The 21,719-nt window shown below is 48.6% G+C and overlaps 2 protein-coding genes across 2 annotated transcripts; one reads left to right on the top strand and one right to left on the bottom strand.

Moving 5' to 3' along the window:
- On the bottom strand, positions 1-4,495 carry FAM32A (family with sequence similarity 32 member A). The gene is made up of 4 exons (XM_028087164.2): positions 4,374-4,495; positions 4,113-4,254; positions 548-601; positions 1-264 (listed from the first exon to the last, which is right to left on the bottom strand). The coding sequence occupies exons 1-4, from the start codon at positions 4,445-4,447 to the stop codon at positions 196-198; spliced, it is 339 nt and encodes a 112-aa protein (XP_027942965.1). The 5' UTR covers positions 4,448-4,495; the 3' UTR covers positions 1-195.
- A 10,709-nt stretch (positions 4,496-15,204) lies between these two features.
- CIB3 (calcium and integrin binding family member 3) lies at positions 15,205-20,694 on the top strand. The gene is made up of 6 exons (XM_028086988.2): positions 15,205-15,255; positions 15,459-15,493; positions 17,177-17,288; positions 18,239-18,386; positions 19,257-19,452; positions 20,673-20,694. Exons 1-6 carry the CDS (start codon positions 15,205-15,207, stop codon positions 20,692-20,694), a joined length of 564 nt encoding a protein of 187 aa, XP_027942789.2.
- Positions 20,695-21,719: the final 1,025 nt, after the last annotated feature.

Raw genomic sequence — 21,719 nt, forward strand, 5'->3', positions numbered from 1 at the left:
TAGAGTAAACAGACAGTCTTACTTTAATCAAGTTCCAGAAAAGAGGGCACACTGCTTTCGAAAGCACTTGTCTCAGCAGAAGACGCAAGAGTGTGTGTAAAAGAATGTTTCTAGAAAATACCAAAGGCACCAAACATAACCCCAACTTTGCCTTCCACTTCCCCTTGATGCCACTCCATACCCTGGGTGAGGAGGCTACTTTGTCCAGCTGACTTTGGGAATGTCATAGTGCTCCGTGAGGGTGTCCAGGTGTCTGTTGAAGTCCTGGGAAAGCCGAGAAAACCCACATCAGCACAGCCTCAGACAGGGCACTGGGGTTGTGTGGCACTGCCCACTCTGCCTCTCCTCAGTGAGCCCCCTCCTCTCAAAGCCACCCAGCCTTGAACCCTGGGTTCATCCTTAAATGACCCTGGGGAGGTGTCGCTTCTGTTGGGTTATCCCACCCCCCACCCCACCACTCCCAGGGCTCCCTCTGCCAGGCTCCTAGCCTCTGGGCCCAGCTGGGACCCTACATAGCCTGGTCTTCCCCACTGGGCATGTGACTTACCTCCACTCTCTGCTTGTGGGTTTTGGATGCTTTCTTCAGGATCCTTTCCATTTGCTGGAGAGAGGATAGACATGGGAGGTGAGCTCAGACACCTGCCACAGCCCAGGCCAGCATGGGGTGGAAGACGGAAGTCCCCACCAGCTTGGCGCTCACACCTAGCATGGCTGGAGGTCTCAGGGTGTACATCCTGTTCCTCCCTTAACTCTACTCAGGGTGGTCCGACAGCGACACCCGGCCCCAACATGTCCCACCAGGGACCCCGGTTGGCTGCCCTCTGGTCAGAGTGGCCAGGAATAACTAGCGCTGACATGAACAGACTCTGCTGGGAGCTCTATGTGTGCTTCCTGCATCCCTGGGCAACTGACTGCATTCCCATTTTGCAGAAAAAGAAAGTTTCAGATGTGGTTTGAAGAAGGATGAAAAATGAGGAAGGTGAAGGGCCCAACACATGGTAGGAGCTCATGGGAGTAGGTGCTGGTGACACAGTGGCACGAGGGCTCCGATATCCAGATCACCCTGATGAGTGTGACTTGACTGTGGAATGGGTATCCTGCACCACCATGACCTGCCCCACCCCTCATTCCCAACACCGGATGGGACCTTGTAAGAGCTAAGAGCACAGGACACAGAGCCAGACAAACCTGGGGCTGCACTTGGTTCTACGTTTACTGACTGGGTGTCTACAGCTGACTTTGGTGCCCCCCCCCACCCCACCCCGTGACTCATGCTGCCTGGTATTGGTGCTCTAGTGCAGTTCTCTGCCACAATGACTCTGGGCTGGCCCTGTGACTCAGTTCACTTAACAGAATGCAGTGCCAGTGCTGGGCTGAAGCCGTAACACCTGGCAGCCTTTGGCTTTGTGTTCGTGGAAGCCAGCCACCACGCAGTAAGTCTGATGACCTTACTGGAAAGAAAGGACCTGGAAGGTAAGATGACACATGGGAAGAGAGGCCATGGGAAGAGCAACAAGGCATCAGACATGTGATGGTGAAGCTATCTTGGATGTTCTAGCCCAGCTGGGCCTCCAACCCCAGCTGCCATCTGACTGCACAGATTCCAAGTGAGGCAAGCAGGAGAACTATCCAGGTGAGCTGAGCCAACCCGCACGATAGGACCCTGTTGGCCCCCACCTGGCTGCTCCTCCCTGTCCCTCACCTCATTTGCTGCCCTGTCTTCCTCTGCATCCAGTTGCCCCCCTACCCCCGGCTGACCCTGCCTCTCTTCCTGATGCTGTGAGCCCCCGTGGGGCCTGTGCCTCCTCACAAGAGGGGCCACACTGACTTGACCAGCTGCCGCCAAAGCCAGGCACTCGGTAGGGCTCTGCCTTCCCTCACCCCACTTCATGTACCAAGTTCTTGGGTGCTGTCGCCACCCCCACTTCACAGAGAACATGAGGACCAGCCTGCACAGTGGGTGATGGGGCTGGAGATGCCAAGCCCTAACCCTTCAGGCTGGGGCCCTGCTCCATGGGCCCGTCTTCCAAGAACTGTCCAGCCTTCATGCTCACTGTGCTCAATCAAACACCCTTCCACAGGGGAATTCGCATTTCCCAATTCTACCTACCTTTGCCCACACTTTCTCCTGTTTCTCTCCTGGTTCAAAACAAAACACACAGCAGTACTTCCAGTTTTCAATGCCAGCAACAAAAAATTCCCCTTGACCTTCCACCACCCTCCAGCTACAGGTTCATTTCTGTTCCTCTTGATAGATCTCCCAAGAGTTATTTCTGCATTTTGTCTCCACCTCTGCCTCTCCCCGCCCTCCCTTGGATCCCCTCTAATCAGCCACTCTTCCTCCTCATTCCGAATGCCAACTAAGGGCTCTAGGTACTCACCCCATAAGACCCTTGGCAGCATGACACTGTCAATCCCTTCCTCCTTCTCAAAACACTTTCTCCACTCAGCTCCTAAGGACACACTCTCCTGGTATTCCTCCTTCCCGTGATCCTTTCCAATTTCAGATCCTGGACTTCATCTCTGTCACTGTGTCTCCTCAGAGGATCTCATCCAGTCCCACAGCAGCTCCAGAATGTTTGCAGGAGAGGCCCAGACGTCTCCTCCAAACTGCGGATTCAGATCTCAAACTGTTCACAAGAATTCTCCATTTGACTTTCTAACGGCTGTTCAAACGTTCAAGCGTTCTCTAAAACCAAGGTCTTTTTTTTTTTTTTAATGTTCAATTAGCCAGCATATAGTATAAAACCAAGGTCTTGATGCCCTGCTTTAGAAGCCCACTTTACCTGCTGTCTTACCTACTGCAGTAAATAGCACCTTCATTTACCCACTATCTCCCATCAAAAATCTTGGTCATTCCTCGTTTCCCAGTCCACACCCAATCCATCAACTAATCCTGCCGTTCTTGCTCCAAAATCGATCCCAAACCTGATACCTTCCACTGCTTCCACTATTACTGTCCTATTCTGAGCCACTGTTATTAATCACCTGATGAGACTCTCCCCCACCCCACTTTCACTTCAGGAGTAACATCCCAGCCCAGCCTGGGACTATAACCTCAGGGAAGGAACTTAAGTGCATTCACTTGTTAAATTCTCACCACAAACCTGTTAGGTAAGGACTTCAGCCCCACTTTACAGGCGAAGAAAATGAGGTGTGGGAGGTTAACCAACCTGCCCAGGGTTACACCACCACCAAGAGGTAGAGGCAGAAGGGAACCCAGGTTGGTCTTGTCAAAGTCTGTGAGTCTCACTTTTTTTTTTTGAATGACTCTCAGTTAAGCCTGAGAGTGATGAGTTAACTCTTCCTGATGTTACTGGACCAAATCACCCAGATCAGGGTTAGGGTTTCTCAGCCTGGACACCTCGACATTTTGGGCCAGATCATTTTTGCTGTGGGGGGTGCTGTCTTGATTACTGTAGGATGTTGAGCAGCAGCCCTGGCCTCATCCCGCTACTCCTCACCCCCACCAGCACACCCTGAAGTTTTAACAAACAGGTATGTCCTCAACCACTGCCAAATGTCTTCGTGGGAGCGGACCTAGGATACAAATACAACCTATCTGAATCTGTCAAGCAGAGTCGTCATGGAAACAGGCTTTGTGGACCCGTATAGCCCGGAGCATCACCATTTAATGTCAACAGCGAACATCCACTGAGCTCTGACTTTTTGCTATACCGAGTGCCAAATGCTTTATCTGAATGACTTCACCCAAAGCTCCCATCCCTTTTAGGAGAAAGCACTATCCTGACTCCCACAGATAAGTAAACTGAGGCAGAAAGACGAGTCATTAATCCTGTCACGGGGCAAATGAGACACTGCGGTGGAATCCAAATCCGGTCTCCAGTTCTGGCCTTTCAACGCCAGCTCTAGCTTTCTCTGCCATCCACTCTGACCAGAAGCTCTTCCTGTCCTGGGAGCTCCCCCAACCGTGGGCTCTTCCTCACCCACGTAGCATCTTCCCGGAATCAAGGTCTCTCTGACCCCTCACCACCCCTCCGACAGGCCCGAGGCTGACCCCAATTTCGAGTCGTCCGGCCCTGCGTCTCCCTCCACCTCCGGAGACCCAGACCTGCTGCGCGGGGCATCCCCCGTTCCCCCACCCGCCTTACCCGCTTCTCCTGCATCTTCTCGAAGGCCGCCTGGGCCGGGGTTCGCTTGTCCAGGCCGCGCCGCTTCTCCTCCTCGTTCTTTTTGCTCGTTCCCATCGCTTCCAGGAGTTTCGCCTTGTCTTTGTCCTTCTTTTTCTTCTTCCTGAGAGGGGAGAAGCGGGGAGACAAGGTGAGAGCGGATCAGAGAGCAAGAGCTCGGGGACTCTAGAAGAGGCTTAAGGGGGCAGAAGACAAGCTTTTGCGGTGCTCCCGGGGACTCACCGCTTAGTGACGCCGAGCTCTGCAACGCCTTTTAGTTTCAGGGGCCCCTTTTGAACCTGCTCGTACGCCGCCATGATGCCACTTGCAGTTCTGTAAGTAAACTGCCACACTTCCTGTTTGAGTGCACCATTTACGTAGGAATGCCCGCCTCACTTCGTCTTGATTGGTTGAGTTAGGAGGTGCGCCTGCGCTCTTGGCATGTGGAGCTGGGCCGCAAGTTCCGGTTGTAGGTGGGGCCTGGAGAGTCTGACTGGACCTCATCCTTTGCATCCAGTCTCCTGCCACACTTCCGGTTTGACGCCCACTTCCGGTTTCTAGGGCCTTGGGCCCACCGGAATTCAAGAAGCTCCTTTGAGAGATCTCCCATTTCCTTTCTTTTCTTTTTTCTTTTTTTAAGATTTATTTATTTATTTGAGAGAGCGACAGCACACGCTAATGGCTAGTGGGGGAAGGGGCAGAGGGAGAGAGCATCTCAAGCTGACTTCACACTTAACCCGAAGCCCGAGGTGGGGCTCGATCTCAGGACCCCAAGATCATGACCTGAGCTGAAATTGAGAGTCGATGTGCGACCGACTGAGCCACCTGGGTGTCCCCAAAGCCCCATTTCCTAAAACGCAGTGTTCTCTTGAGTGCTTTGTGTGCACTTGGATGTTCTATTCTTTTATTGCTGTATTTTGAGAGTTTTTTTTTTTTTTTTAAGGTATTATTTTTAAGTAAGCTCTACACCCACCGTGGGGCTTGAACTCACAACCCCGAGATCAAGAGTCATATGTTCTACTGACTGAGCCAGCCAGGCACCCCTGAGAGTTTAATAGATAACCTACTTTTATAAACCTAATGGGTACTTAACTAGTTTTTTCAGGTTTTGCTGAATGGTGGTATTAGGTGAAATACGTGTCAATTGCATTTGAAAAAATTTTTTAAATATATTCTATTGAGGTATAATTTATAAACAGTAAAATGTACTCATTTTAATTGTACGTTTTGATGAATATTGTCATGTTTACACACCTATGTAATCACCTCCACAATCAAGATCTAGAACATTTCATCACCACAAAGTCCCTTGTTCCCCTTCCCAGTTAACCACCCCTCCCTACTGTTCTCCCCAGGCAACTCCAAACCTGTTTTCTCTCACTAAAGGTTAGATTTGCCTTTTGTAGAAGCTTCATATACATGGAAATATACTATATGCCTGGAATTATACTGTATATGTTCTTTCGAGCTAAAGTTCTTTTCTTTCTTTCTTTCTTTCTTTCTTTCTTTCTTTCTTTCTTTCTTTCTTTCTCTTTCTCTTTCTTTCTTTCTTTCTTTAAGATTTTGTTTATTTGAGAGAGAGCCTGCTAGAGAGAGTGAGCAAGAGATGTGGGGCCTGATGCGGGTCCAGATACAGGGCCTGATCCCAGGACCCTGAGATCATGACCTGAGCCAAAGACAGCCCATTAACCAACTGAGCCACCCAGGTGCCCCCTCGTGTTGGTTATAAAAGTACTCCATTTGCATTGCTAAGTGTTATTCCATTGTATACATATATTTGATATATATATATTTTTTTATCCACTCACCTGTAGATGGACACCTGGGTTGTTTCCAGCTTGGAGCCCTAATGAATGGAGCTGCTGTGAACATCAGTATATAAGTCTTTGTATAGACATAAGTTTCATTTCTCTTGGGCTCACTCTTGATGCCTTCATTACCTGAAGCAGAACAGTAGCAAGGTTTGGTTGTTCTCATTATAAAATGTTGAGTCTCAGCCACTCTGTTTTGAGGGTTTGATAAGAGAAAATAGTTGCATAGGATGCACTGAAAAACCCTGATCTCCTAGTGCCATAACACTTGGGGCTCCAATGAGTTGGGTTTTTTAATTCCCTGATATCACAAGTAATTGGCTTAATGAACAAGTAGGGCTATTGTTGTAACCGAAACATTCTTATTTTTCTTTCCTTCCATCCTTTTAAGCATTATATTTCTCAATGTGGGGTCACCTTCCTCTGGCCCTGGATGAAAATGCTGTCAGGCCTTATAGCTTTTCTCTCATTTTTTGTGTGATATACAGTACTATTGTACTTTAAGTAGTACATAGTTCTCAATTCAATATGCGGAAGGTCTGGAACTTGATTTGGAAAGAGTGGTCTCTCCTTTTCCTTAGCTGGGACATATACACATTAAAAAAAAAAAATAGGGCAACAAGCCCAAAGTGCCTTATGCTAATCCCCACATCACCAAACAGAGACTTAACTTCATTACAGTTTTGGCTCTTCAGAAATGAAATCTTAAACCAGTCAATCAGGAATTCTCTGATCAGCACTAGGTAGGTAATTTGCCTGACAGAGTCGTGGGATCAAGCCCCGAGTCAGGCTCTGCACTGAGCATGGAGTCGGCTTGGGATTTTCTCTCTCCCTCTGCCTCTGCCCCTCCTCTCTCTCTAAAATAAATAAATAAGTAAATAAATAAATAAAATGGGATTTTATTCTATCCTTGTTTTATTACTGACCTTCTCCCCATCAGAATGTTGTGACTGCTTTTGTATGTTGAGTTAATACTGAGGGAAACAGAGACTCCAAATCTCCCATAATACTCTGCTGCTTGGTTAGGGAGGGCTCACTCAGCTCCAGGACATCCTTGTTAAGAGATTCAAGATCTTTTGATAATGTCGGAGCCTACCCTGGGCTCCCGGCTCCGCGGGAGCCGACATTATGCAGACATAATGTCTGCTGACATTAAAAATATATATACATAAAATATATATATATATAAATATAAAAATATATAGAGTATGCTCCATGTGAGAAAACCACACAGTATGGAAAAGTTTAAAAGAAAAAAGAAAACAAAAAAACTAGAAACTTCCCTTCCTATCTCTTTCCAAAATGATTAGCAGTTTCATTTTTATATTTTTCAGCAAAAAGTGTGTATGCCAACATCTGTAGGTCAGTGCAATGTTCTTTTATTTCTGTCCTCAGTTTTTCATTTAGCAAAATGTCTTTTTTTTAAAAGATTTTTAAAATTTATTTTAGAGAGAACACGCGCGCGAGCCTGCGTGCGAGTGGGGGGAGGGGCAGAGGGAGAGAGAGAGAGAACCCTCAAGAGGACTCCACGCGGAGCCGGGAGCCCAGGGTAGGCTCCGACATTATCAAAAGATCTTGAATCTCTTAACAAGGATGTCCTGGAGCTGAGTGAGCCCTCCCTAACCAACGCCCATCTACATGCCCTCAAATCTCAGCTCACATTTGCAGTGGCCTGAATCCGTAGTATTATATACGACCATACTATTTGTATATTATATACACATAACCTGTATATTATATATACATAATCCAATATTATGTACATTTGTGTATTTTAATTTAGACTGCTAGTGCCCAAATTGCGCCAAAGACTTTGAGGGAGTGCAGAGGAGGGAGAAGCAAGCCTCCGGGAATCAGGCCAGAGGGCTCGGGGCCTGACATTTCTAGTTCTACCCGCAGGGGGCAGTAAGCGACTGCTCAATTCTCCAGCCATAACCTCAACCCTTTGTGCTCAGGAATTGGAAGAGAGCCTCCAGAAAGAATGGACTCCTGGTGCAGCCAGGCCGGTCCAGGCTTGCTGGTGGGGTGATCCTTGACAGAATCAGCTCCTCAGGGAGGAATGGGACAGACTCAGCTGGGGAAATCTGTTCTCCTCCAGCCAACCTAGCAGGTCTGAAGCTCCTCGCTGGCACTTCTAAGGCTGTGTGCCCTGCGGGAAGTGGCTTGACCTCTCTGACTTTCTCTTTCCTCTTTTATAAAATGGGGCTGCTGCTGCTGATACTTTATATGGATTTACATGGATCATCACATTTACTCCCACAGCCGCCCTGTTACACAAACCGTCCTGATTTTACAGGTAGGGAAACTGAGGCACAAACTGTAATCTGGCCTATGCTGAGTATTCCAGCCTTGCTTTTGTCACCACAGCATGAGGCCATCCATTGTAAGATGTGTCACTATTCTGTAAACCTCTATGACAGCATTTCTCAACTTTTTTTTTCATTATCATCCCCTAAAGAGAATTTAATTCTATTTAATTTAATGAGAGAAGTTAAATACCAACAATGTAGTTTTTGTCAAGGATTGAGCTTTGGAGGGCCACAAACCATTGAAATGTCTAAGGTTTTTGCATCCCCTCCTCCCGGAACCAATTTTCGCCACCTTAGGAGCAATATTGCCCCCATTGATAATTTATGTTCCAAGGGAGGATTTGTGCCAAATTCCTGTGCTTTTGTGCACTTAGATTTTTTTACTTTATATCCACTTAAAGAGTCATGAGATTTAAATACACAGAGATTTTTGTTATATATTATTCTTGCGTAGACATACAAAGAAAATACAATAAATCAGCTAAGGTTTTCTAAGTGTCTTCGTACACAGTTACAACTCATGGAAATCACTGTCCAACTGTAAGTGTCCACACTGGTGCTTTATCACACAACATCGCCCTCTGTGCCATTGAGGACCCTGATAAGGAGCATCTCTTTAACACAATCTGCATTGTTTCCGAAGAGTAGAGTATGGAAAGGGAAAGCGTTATCCGAGGGTGGAAAAACATGGCAAACACCGCCTTACCCAAGAGATCAAGGTCAACATTGTCAGTGACGTCATGTAGCTATCAAGTAACCCCAGGTATGATGTGTGAGGAGGACACCTCACCTCTGAGGTCTTCTATAAAGTACCTGACTGGTACTTTTCAGGACTATCAAGGTCATGAAAAAAAAAAAGACTAAAAAATCAAAACCAAACAAAACAAAACAGACTGAAGATCAGGAGCCTAAGATCCTAAGTGCAATGTGGATCCTGACACAGAAAAAAGGACATGACTGCATATATACACCCATGCTCATAGCAGTGTTGTTCACAATAACCAAAAGGTGGAGACACCAAATGTCCATTGATAGGTGAATGAATAAGCAAAATGTGATCTATCCATACAATGGAATATCAGTTAGTCTTAAAAAGGAAAGAAATTTTGACACACGCTACAATGTGGATGAACCCGGAAGACATGCTGAGTGAAAGAAGCCGGACACAAAAGGACAAATACTGTATGACTCCATTACATGAGGTTTCCAGAATAGGCAAATTCACAGAAACAGAAAGTGGGATGGTGAGTTCCAGGAACTGGGGGAGGGGAGAATGGGGAGCTGTTTAACGGGGACAGAGTTTCAGTTCTACCAGATGAAAAGAGGTCTGGGGACAGACGGTGACAACTGCACAACAGTGTGAATGTATTTCATCCCGCTGAGCTGAGCACTTAAAAATGGTCAAAATAGTAAATGTTATGTGTATTTTTCTGGATGGACCAGTTCATTTAACCATTCATCTATTGAAAGATATGTGGATCGTTTCCTGTTTGGGGTTATTTTGAATAAAACATCCATTACAGGTTTTTGTGTGAACGTAAGTTTTCATTTCTCTGGGATTGTCCCAGAGTGCAAGTGCTGGGTCATATGGTGGTTACATTTTGTTTTTATTGTATTTTATTGCAGTAAGAGCACGCAACATGAGATTTAACCCCTTCACAAATTTTTAAGTGTACAATGCATTATCACTCGCTCTGGTTATAATGTCCAGTAGACCTCTAGAGCTTATTCATCTTGCTTGATAAATGTTGCTTTGTGCGTGTTGGCTAGTAAGCCCCATTCCCTCTCCCCCCACCCCCTGCGAACCACCAGTCTACTTTTTTCTCCTCATATAAGTGGAATCCCACAGTATTTGTCTTTCTGTGACTGGCTTATTTCACTGAGCAAATGCACTCAAAGATCATCCATGTTGTCACATATCGCACAATTTCCTTCTCTCTTCCATTGTGTGTATATGCCCTATTTTATCCTTTTATCCATCCAAGGACATTTAGGTTGTTTCCATATCTTGGTTATTGTGAGTAATGCTGCAATGAACATAGGAGTGTTAATATTTCTTTGGAGATCCTGATTTCAATTCTTCTGGATGTATACTGGATCCTATGGGAGACCCATTTTTATTTTTTCGAGGCACCCCCATACTGGTTTCCATAGTGGATGCACCATTTTGTATTCCAACCCACAGTGCACAGGGTTGCCATTTCTCTACGTCCTCATCAACACTTGTCGGCTTTTGTTTTTTTGATAATAGCCATCCTGACAGTGATATCTCATTGTTGTTTTGATTTGTTTTCCCCTGATAATACTGAAACACCGTACTGTCATTATGATTCTAAGTTCTCTATCCTATATTACTAAGGGGATATTATTGCATATTATTTATCATAATAAAGCTGGGATTTATCCATACAAAGATAAAGTTAATTTATTTATACCATGAAAAATGATTTCTTGGACATGCAAAAAAGAAAAAAATCCCATGATTGGAGTTGGGTGTCAGAGAGGCAGCCTCTGGTGGCTGACGGACATGAGCAGAAGCTTACTAAATGTAATTACTGCTTGTTGAGCTCCAACACAGCACCACCACCTTGCCCTCCTCCAACGGTGTCAAACTTACTCCAGCCTCAGGGCCTTTGCACTTGCTCTTCCCACTGCCAAGAACTCCCTTCCCACTCACTTTTCCCTCAATTCCCTCCAGTCACTACTCAAATATCGTTTCATCAGGGGGCAACCAATAGGTTGGGAGGGCCCAACCTATTTAGCCTAACCTCTTCTCTCTCTATATCCTTGCCCTGTTTTGTTTTTCTTCCTGGAACTTAGCACCCCTGACTAATTATGTGTTTATTTGATTGCTTGCCCACTGTAACGTGAGCTCCACGAGAGCACTGCTTTTGTACTATCAGGACCTAGGACAGCGCCTGGCACACATTAGGTGCCCAGTAAACTAATTGTTGATGGGTGGTGGTGGGGGAGGGGGGGCACATAACCAAATCACAGAGTGCCTGATGGGGTCAAGCATAGGAACCTGGACTTCAACCATGAGGCACTGGGGAGTAAGGAGGGCTTTGCTAATTAGTTTTCTTATCGTTTTCATTTTTAAAAATGTATTTACATGCAAAAAAACCCTCACTCTTTTTGGTGTACAGGTCTATGAGTTTTGACAAATGAATACAGCCATGTAACCAACGCTACAACCAAAATATAGAACAGTTTCATCACCCCTAAGATTCCCTTGTTCCCCCATCTGCAGCCCCTGGACACCATTTATCTGTTTTCTGTCCCTATAATTTTGTCCTTTTGAGTATGTCATATAGATGGAATCATCCAGTAGGTAGCCTTTTGAGTCTGGCTTCTTTCAGTTAGCATAACACATTTGCGGTTCATTCATTTTGTGTATATCAGTAGTTAATTCCGTTTTATAGCTGAGTAGTAGTCTATCGTATGGAAGGACCCCAGTTTGTTTAACCATGTCCCAGGTGAAGAACATTTGTGTTGTCTCCAGTTTTTAGTAATTATGCATGAAGTCGCTATCACTCTTCATGTACAGGTATTTTTAAAAGTGAAGATATAATTCACATACCATAAAAGTCACCCTTTAGAGTGCGCAGTTCAGTGAGATTTATCACCTTCACAGAGTTGTGCAACCATCACCGATATCTAGTTCCAGAACGTTTTCATCACTCCAGAAGGAAACTCCACCCCCTTGAGCCGTCATTCCCCATCCCCCTGCCCCAGCCCCTTAGCAATGACTAAATCTGCTTTCTGCCTCTATGAATTTGCCTACTCTGAATGTTTCATATACATGGAATCACACACTATGTAGCCTCTTGTGTCTGACTGCTTTCACGCAGCATGGTGTTTTCAAGGCTCATCCACGTTGTGGTGTGCATCAGTGCTTCATTCCTTTTATATGACTGAATAATATTCCGTTGAATGAATGGACCACAATTTCTTTATCCATTCATCCATTGATGAACATTTGAGTTGTTTCTACTTTGGGGCTATTGTGAATAATGCTGCTATGAACATTCACATACAAGTCTTTATGTGGACATATATTTTCAATTCTCTCCACTCTGGAGTGAAAATTGCTGGGTCATATGATAACTATGTTTAACTTTTTTTTTAAAGATTTTATTTATTTATTTGACACAGAGAAAAACACAGCAAGAGAGGGAACACAAGCAGGGGGAGTGGGAGAGGGAGAAGCAAGCTTCCCGCGGAGCAGGGAGCCTGATGTGGGGCTCGATCCCAGTACTCTGGGATCGTGACCTGGGCCAAAGGCAGACGCTTAACTGACTGAGCCACCCAGGCACTCTATGTTTGACTTTTTAAAGACATGCCAAACTGTTTTCCAAAGCAGCTGCCCCATTTTACATTCCCACCAGCAGTGTATGAGGGTTCCAGTACCTCCACATCCTGGCCAACAACTTGCTATTGTCCGTCTTTGTTGTTACAGGCATCCTGGTGGGTTTGAATTGGTATCTCATTGTGGTTTTAGTTTGCATTTCCTTAATGAATGATGTTACACATCTTCTCATATGCTTATTTGCTTATTTGCCATTTGTATATCTTCTTTGGAGAGATGTCTCCTCAAATCCTTTACCTGTTCTGTTTTGTTTTAATAGACTTTATTTTTAGAACAGTTTTAGGTTCACAACAAAATGGAGCAGAAGGTACAGAGATTTCCCATGTGCCCCCTGCCCACACACACCCACAGCTTCCCCCACTATTAACTTCCCCCACTAGATTGGTGCCTTTGTTACAAGTGTTGAACTTACATTGACACATCATATTATCCAAAGTTGACATTAGAGTTCACTCTTGGTGTAGTACCTTCTATAGTTTTAAATAAATATATAATGACATGTACCCACCATTACAGTATCATACAGAATAGATTCACTGCCGTGGGGGGGGCCTGGATGGCCCAGTTGGCTAAGCATGTGACTCTTGATCTCACCTCAGGCCTTGATCTCAGGGTTGTGAGTTCAAGCCTTGCACTGGGCTCCATGCTGGGTGTGGAGCCTACTTAAAAAAAAAAAAATCATTACCATAAAAATCCTCTGTGTTCCATCTATTCATCCCCTCCCCAAATCTTTGCTCATTTTTTTTTATTTGGGCGATTTGTCTTTTTATTGTAGTCTCGTGGGAGTCCTAGATATATCCTGGAGATTAGTAAGTTATCAAATATATGATTTGCAAGTGTTTTCTCCATGCTGTGGGCATGTACAGGTTTTCATGTGCCCATACATCTTTTCATCTCCCTTGGATGACTACTCATAGTGGGATAGCTAAGTCACATGGTAAGTGTATGTTTAACTATAGGAAAGTTCTTTTTTTTTTTTCAGATTTATTTGAGAGAGGGGCGCCTGGGTGGCTCAGGGGGTTAAGCATCTGCCTTTGGCTCAGGTCATGATCCCAGGGTACTGGGATCAAGCCCTACATCGGGCTCCCTGGTCAGAGGGGACTCTGCTTCTCCCTCTCTCTGGCCTTCCCCCCCACTCGTGCTCTCTCTCTCTCTCTCTCTCTCACATAAATAAATAAGATCTTTAAAAAAAAGATTTGTTTGAGAAAGAGAGAGAAGAAGAGCAGGAAGGGCAGAGGGAGAGAGAATCTCAAGTGGACTCTGCGCTGAGCATGGAGCTGCACATAGGGCTCAATCTCACAACCCTGAGATCACGACCTGAGCTGAAACCAAGAGTCAGAGGCTTAACCAACTGTGCCACCCAAGCGCCCTTATGGGAAAGTTCCGATTCATTTTCCAGAGTGGCTGAACTATTTTGCATCACCATCAGCAATTAATAAGAGTTCCAGTTGCTTCACATTTTCTCCAACACTTGATATTGTCAGGTTTTTTTTTTTTCTTTTAAATCATCCAAAAGGGGTCTTTAAAGCCTGATCATAGTCACATTCTACAAGGTGGCTTCACACACTGGGGCAGAAGAGAGTTGATGAGACTGGGAGGAACTGTGATCGTCCAGGCCAGAGAGAGTGGTGATGAGGGAAGGGGAAGATCCAAGAGCACTTCAAGGGGGCTGGGGTGTGGCAATGGAAAAGGCTTAGCAGGAGAAGAAAGTGGAGAGACAAGACAGACCCAGAGGAAGAAGAGCATGGAACACTAGGTTAAGAATTTCGACTCCCAGGTGTTCTGCCCAAAAGAATCCTGGGTCTTAATAAGGTTGGCAGCTGCTACATTGAGGATGCGTGGTGAACATTAGCATGCTAAAGGCTCTGACAAGTCCTGCAATAAAGAATTCTGTTTGGTATTATTTAACTGACTGTTTCTCTCACTTACACCTTGGATCACTTTTCTTAAGCTATAACATCATCATCATCATCATCATCATCATCATCATCATCTCCAGTGCACATCTGGGGACCTCATTTAGCTTGTTCACCCAGTTATTATGCTCCCAGTGCCTAAAACTGGCTTAAACCCAATAGTTAAAAAATTTTTCTTTGGTTGCATTAATGATCTCGTTAGATCTTCAGGACGACTCAAGGAGTTAGGTACTAATATAACTTCCATCTTACAAACAAGGCTTAGAGAGGGTCAGGTGACTTGTGTAAGGCACACAGCTAGTGGGTAGAGAGCTAGTATTTGAGCTGGGATCTGCTTGCAGTCTCTCCATCACCCTGTCTGTCTCCAGAAGGGGCCCCATACCCCCCCCGCCAGCCTCACCCAGTTGTGGCAGATGTGGTCTGCTGTTCTGTGACCTCCTACAGTCCTTCTTGTCCTGGTGGCCATGGACATACTCGGGCAGTTGCCCAGAGAGCTCAGCTGTAACTTGATCTCACCAGGCTGGGGGTGACAGGGCGGGTGGGCAGGTGACAGCCAGGGCAGGGACATTTGCCCAGACGCTGGTGTGCTGCAGCCTGGCAACCTGTGTGGTCCTGAGGAGACTGGGGGCTTTGGGAGCTTGTCCCAGACTCCTGGCAGTGGTCTTCACCATGGGCAACAAGCAGACAGTCTTCACTCATGAGCAGCTGGAAGCATATCAGGTAGGGGTGATAGGCAGGTTCGGCAGCCTTGGTTTCCCTGCCTGAGAGGTGGGGACAGCACCATTTGTCCAGGGTGTGCAGTCGGCAAGGGTTCCTGGTGCAGCTCTGTGTGCAGCATCAGGCAGGGATGGGCGTGCAGTGGGAGGGAGAGGGAGGAGGCCCCTGAGGCAGGCTCTGGGCCAAGCCAACATCTCTCTCCGCAGGACTGCACCTTCTTCACAAGGAAGGAAATCATGAGGTCAGTCTGGGCAGAAAGGGAGGAAGACCTGGTAATAACTTTCTCTCCATTGTTGGAGGATGTTTGCAATTGGACAGGACTGAGTGCCGCGTGGCGGTTCAAACACAAAGGGAGGGATTGCGGGCACGGTCAGTGGATGGAGGCAGAGATGGGGAGGCTGAGAAGCCCCATCTTGTCATATTGTCACGGTCTCTAGGTTGATTAGCCTGGGCTTTCTCCCAAGGGTTGTGCGGAGCCATGAAGAGTATGTGAGCGGGGAGAGGTGTGTGTGTCTGTGTGTGGTGTGGGAGACAGATCAGCATGTTAAAAAGATCCCCCCGAGGCCAGTGTGAAGAGGCTGGGACTGGAGGCTGGGCACCGGGGGGCAGAGGCTAGAGTCAGCTCTGGGTTGTGGGGGTGGCATCAAGATAAGGGTGCGGGTAGGCAGGCTGCGGCTGCTGCAGGTCGCTGGCATGAGCGAGAGAGGCGTAGTGGGGTATCCCACATTACTGCTCAGCCCATGGGGCCATTGTCCAGAGGCCCTGACCCATGAACTTGGAGGTGTGAAACCCAAGCTGGCCGGGGTTCAGATACAGAGTGATAGGGGCCAAGGCCCCAATTGTATGGGCACGGGATATCCATTATTGATGGGCACACCTTTCACCAGTGAGCCCCATTGTCTGGGTGAGGACAGCTCATAGGGTCACCCTGGCCATCACGATCAGATTACTGATGGGGAAACTGAGGCTTGGGCAGGGGAGGCTGACCTGAGCTCTGCAGATGGGCAGAGCTCCAAGGAGTCTGAGGGCTGACATTTCGTCGGTCCCGAGCTTCTTGTTTGTCAGCAGAATAACAAGCTTAGAGGGGAAGAGGGACAGGCTCAAGGCCATACAGAAGCCCAAACCCAGGCTATTCCCTGAGGGGGCCCAGACAGGGGCCTGGGTGGTCAGGACTGAAATTCCAGATACCTCCTCCTTGAGTTCCTAGCCATCATATGACCCAGGGGCTCCCACTTCCCTCGGAAACAGCCCCCAGCAGCTTGGGGACCTCTGACTCACCAAGGATGCCCTCTACAAGGCTGTGCTTCTCATGCCCCCAGTGAAGATAGGGCATCAGCAGGTGAGGACATTGGAGTGGAGAGCTGGCCTCACCATCTAGGTGGTGTCGGTGGCATTTGGTGTTTTGCAAAATGCCCTGCATGCATTAAAAAACCCTGAATATTGGCCTTTTGTCTCCGCTCTGCCCCATTTAGGGAACGCTCGCCTTATGGGGTGAGAGAAGGACAATGTGAGAATGGGGGGTCTTTAGAGTCAGAGGCCAACAATGTGATGGATATCCAGAGATTCAGAGATTCACTCGGATTCTCTGAATGTTTGATGTAAAATGATCTTACCTTAAGCACACTCCCTTTTGCCATCCCCACCTACCTGGTCAGCTCCTACTCACTCTTCAAAGCCCAGTATCAATGTCCCCACTCGAGTCTCCCCTAGCCCTGGGGCCCTCTCTCCACTTTGGCCCTGCCCCCAGAGGGTAGACGTGCCCATGTTTGGCTCTGTGTGCTTGAGGACGGGGCCCAGGGCTGATGACTCTTGAGGACCCACGATCCTTCCATGTGTAGTGAGCAGCTGCTAGAATGAGAGAAACGGGACAAGTCCTCCCCATCCCATCTGCCAGCTCTTCCCGGTGTTTCCCCCTCTGCCCCAGGCTCTTCTATCGCTACCAGGACCTGGCTCCCCAGCTTGTCCCCCTCGACTATACCAGCTGTCCTGATGTGAAGGTGCCCTACGAGCTCATCGGCAGCATGCCCGAGCTGAAGGTATGCGTGGGGCCTTGGGGCAGGCAGGGAAAAAAATAGTAGGGATGTCCCCTGCTTCCTATGAAGTGGATGCATTTTACAGATGAAAGAAGTGAGGTTCAGAGCGCTTAAGACACTTGGTCGTGGTCACACAGCTAGGCTGTGACCGAGACAGGAATCAAAGCCGGGGTTGTTGGAACGCTGGCATGAGACAATGCAGGTAAAGGGCTTGGCCCAGGGCCTCCTGCATGGCAGGTACTCAGGGAATGTGAGTTCTGCTTTTCATAGCAGGAGCCGCTAAAAAGGCAGGTTCTTCTCAGTTGGATGTTCGTCACATAGTTTGTGTTGCCAAAGGGGACTTGTGGGGTGAGTGACTGAGCAGACATTATTTTATCACAAGGGACAGAAACCTCATTCGAGAGGGACAAAATGTATTGGAACATAGGAGGAAAAACTCCAGGGTGCAGAGCTAGCGCCAGGTACGGCTGGAAGCAGGGTTTCCGTGGATGAGCTCAGGAGTCTCCCTCCATCTCTCAGCTCCCCCTTGGCAGGAAGGGGCTTCGATCTCAGACAGCCTGTCCGAAGGGGCTGCCCCAGCGGTCCCAGACTCCTGTCAGCTCGGCAACCAGGGTAAAGCAGGCCCCTCCGTCGCCATAAGGGCAGCCTCTGATTGGCCAGTTTGAGTCACCCTGCCTACCCCAGAGCCGATCGCGGTTGCCAGTCGAGAGCGATCTCTGATGGGCCTCAACCAGGTCACGTGGCTGCAGCTGGAGCCAGAAGCGGGGTCACGGCCACCCAGACCACACGGGCAGCGAGAGTTGTCTGGAGTCCTGTCCCGGGACCGTGGGCGGGAGGAAGTTTGAAGCCGGGGGTGGGTACTTGAAGGTTTCAGGAAGGTGGGTGCGGAGAGCGATTCCATATGGAGCCCTGAGTCCCCGGTCCCAGAGGGCCTCTCTGCTTCCTGTCCCCAGGACAACCCGTTCCGCCAGAGGATTGCCCAGGTGTTCTCTGAGGACGGGGACGGGCACATGACCTTGGACAACTTCCTGGACATGTTTTCCGTGATGAGCGAAATGGCCCCCCGCGACCTCAAAGCCTACTATGCTTTTAAAATTTATGGTGCGTGCAGGGCTCCGGGGTCGGGGAGCGTGGGGTGGGGTGGGGTGGGGAGTGAGAACAAGACCAGGCCTGGGGCCAGGGGCTGCCCTGCCGTCACAGATGTCTTCCCGGGGGCTTCGCCCCACCTTGGTACTTGCTGACCTCATCCCCTCACTCACTTCTTTCCAGCCGCACGGGCCTCCCTCTAACTCCAGCACACCAAACTCTTAACTCCCTCCGGGCCTTCTCCTCTGCTGTGCCCTCTGCCTGGAATACCTTTCCCTTGACTGCTGCGCACCTTGAAGTCTAGGTCAAAAGCAGCTTCCACCCTCAATTCCTCTCCACCTCACATCCCAGTTCTCTCCCAGCACGCAGCACTGCTGCTTAATTTCTGTTCATAATCCGTTCATTTCTTATTATCTCTGATGAGACCCAAGGGCAGCAACACTACCTGTTTCCTTCCCCATCTGTCTCTCATGCCTGGCAAAAAGGAGGTGCTCAATAAACACTTGTTGACTGACCGAATGAATGAAAATTTATCACAGCACCTGGCACACAATAGGTGCTCACTAAAAACCTGTGAAATGAACGAAACTTTATCACAGTGCCTGGAACATAGTAGGCGCTCCCTAAATCCTTGTTGAATGAATAGATGAGAAACAGTCACATATGCCTGGCACATAGTAGGTGCTCAATAAATACTGGTGGAGTGAATGAATGACCTCCCAGCCGGACTCTGCCCAATTCCAAAGCAAGACCCAGCCATTACCCCGGGGTCTTGGGATCTCTCCAGTGCCTCAGTTTCCTCCTCTGTAACATGGGGACAAGAGGCCCAGCCTGCCTGTCCCCCGCTGTGCCCCCACCCCACATCCCCTCCACCCCACTGCACAGACTTTAACAATGACGGCTACATTTGTGCATGGGACCTGGAGCAGACAGTGACCAAGCTGACGCGGGGGGAGCTGAGCGCTGAGGAGGTGAGCCTGGTGTGTGAGAAGGTGCTAGATGAGGCCGATGGTGACCATGATGGGCGGCTCTCCCTGGAAGACTTCCAGAACATGATCCTGCGGGCACCCGACTTCCTCAGGTGTGACCCTCCTCGCCACTTTGCACGATCCATTTCCACGTCTGAGCGCAGCTCCTACAAAACTAGTCCGCAGGCTCCGTTTGTGAAAGTTCCTCTGTTCATTCATTTGTGACCTTAGAGAACTGTCCCAGCCTTCCTGGCCTCAGTCCCTGCATCTTTAGAATGGGGATAACTGGGGACCCCATGGGCAACCCCTTTGGGTGGACGCAGCTCTTTGGGTGAATGGAACATGGCTGGTCTTCAGCCCTCTCTTGCCTGAACATTTTGCGGTGAACAGGGTGTACAACTGTACTTGGCAGTCCTGGGGAGAATCAGAGCCCCCACAGTCGGGCTGATAGCGAGTTAATACAGGGGGTGGCCAGCCACCTGTTTTTGTACCTCCTGTGGGCTAAGAATGGTTTTTACATTTCTTAAATGGCGGGGAACAGATTAAAGACCAATAAGACTCCATGACACATGAAGTGGATGTGAAATTCAAATTTCTGTGTCCACCGGTGATTTTATTGGCATACAGCCATGCCTGCTTGTGTATGTATTAGCCATGGTTGCTTTCGAGCTACAAGGCCCGGCTGAGTCCTTGCACAAAGTTGGACATATCAACCATTTGGCTCTTTACAGGAGAAGTTGGCTGACCCCCGAGTTAGTACATGGAAAGACTTTAGAGCAGCGCCTGGCACACAGTAGCTGCTCAGTATCTGTGTGCTGGGGTTGCTGTTGTGGGTGTTATTATGGGTGGCATCCTGACGTGCACAGAGGGCCCCCCTCCTCTCCCTGGAGAAGCGTGGCTGGTCTCCTAGCAGGCAGAGACATGAATAACGACAATTGAATGAACCCTACCGAGGACAGCATCTCTGGCCGACAGCACCCTGTGCATTAGCCCCCTTAGCCCTCACTACAGCCCCATGCAGGAAGGATGGCCATTATCCCCATTTTACAGAGGAGTAAACTGAAGCCCGGGAAGGGGTACGCACTCACTTAGAGTCCCACAGCAAGTCTGGGGTGGAGCTGGAGTGTCAACTCAGATCCAAAGAGGTGTGCTTTCCACCCCTGTGGGGACCAGGGGGGCCCACAGCCTGGGGTTCTTGAGGGGATCCATCTCCCCCTGTGGTTCCTTGCCTGTCTCAGGGACTCACTGCAGGAGAGTTCAGGAAGGTGGGGCGGGGACGAAGGAAGGCCACCCTCTCTGCCTGATGACTGACTCCATTTCTTTTTGCACACAGCACCTTCCACATCCGCATCTGAGCACACCACGGAGAAGCCGGGTCAGAGGAGAACGGGGTGACCCCTCACTCCGCTCTGGAATCCGGTCTCCCTGGGTTCTGGGAATAAACACACGTCACTGAGTCACATCTGCTTGGAGGACGTGTGTTTCACGGTAAACCTGCCAGATGGGAGAGAGGAAGCCTGGGATCTCAACTCTGCCCTCACTGTGTGACCCTGGGTGTGGCTGCACCCTCTGTGAGCCGTGATCTCCCCATTTATACAAGGAAGTGGCTGACTTCTAGATCTCTGTCCACTGTGAGGGCTGGAAGTGCCTTGGTAGCAATGAGTTTTGGTGGACAAAGACCAGATGTGGAGATCAGGCCCATGTGATCTTGAGCTGCTCACGGGGACCAAGCTTTGACTCCGTGCTCATTCATTAGCACAGCCAGAGGAGGCCTCTGAGGGACGGGGCAGCAATGTCATTCACTGAGGCTGGCACTGTACTTTACAGTTTATGAAGCACCTCTCTGCCATTGCATTGGCTGCCTATGGCATCCCAGTGGGGTGAGTGAGAAGCAATCACACCTCATGTCATCTGCAAAGGCAGCCTTGAACCCAGGCCCACCTCTTTCCAGATCCCAGACATCTACACCTTGCAGATTTGAGAAGCCCCACACCCACTCCACCTGTGGTCAGCCTGGGGCCCATCTATAGGTCCAGTCAGTCCAGGGAGTGGTCATTCCTGCAATCGAAACTAGCTGCCAGGCACCTTCCCAGATACCTCCACTGTGCATCATTTCTAGAGCACCCACTCCCACCCTAACCTCCACTTATTAAGCACCTACTGTGAGCCAAAGCCTCAGGTTTTATGTGCATCCAGTTGGTTCATCCTGAGAAAGACGAGCTGCTCTTCTTCCCACTTTCCAGGTGAGAAAACAAGCCTAGAGAGGCCTAGTGACTCGCTAGAGGTCACACGGCCATGTGACCTGGGATTTCCCCCAGAACCCACTGCTAACCATGACCCTGGGCTGCCTCTCTTTCTTTAAAGGGGCTCCCATGCTTCT

Source organism: Eumetopias jubatus, unplaced genomic scaffold, assembly GCF_037043125.1.
Source record: "Eumetopias jubatus isolate StellerSeaLion01/CBP00866 unplaced genomic scaffold, mEumJub1_p1.0 scaffold_1, whole genome shotgun sequence".
Taxonomy (NCBI): domain Eukaryota; kingdom Metazoa; phylum Chordata; class Mammalia; order Carnivora; family Otariidae; genus Eumetopias; species Eumetopias jubatus.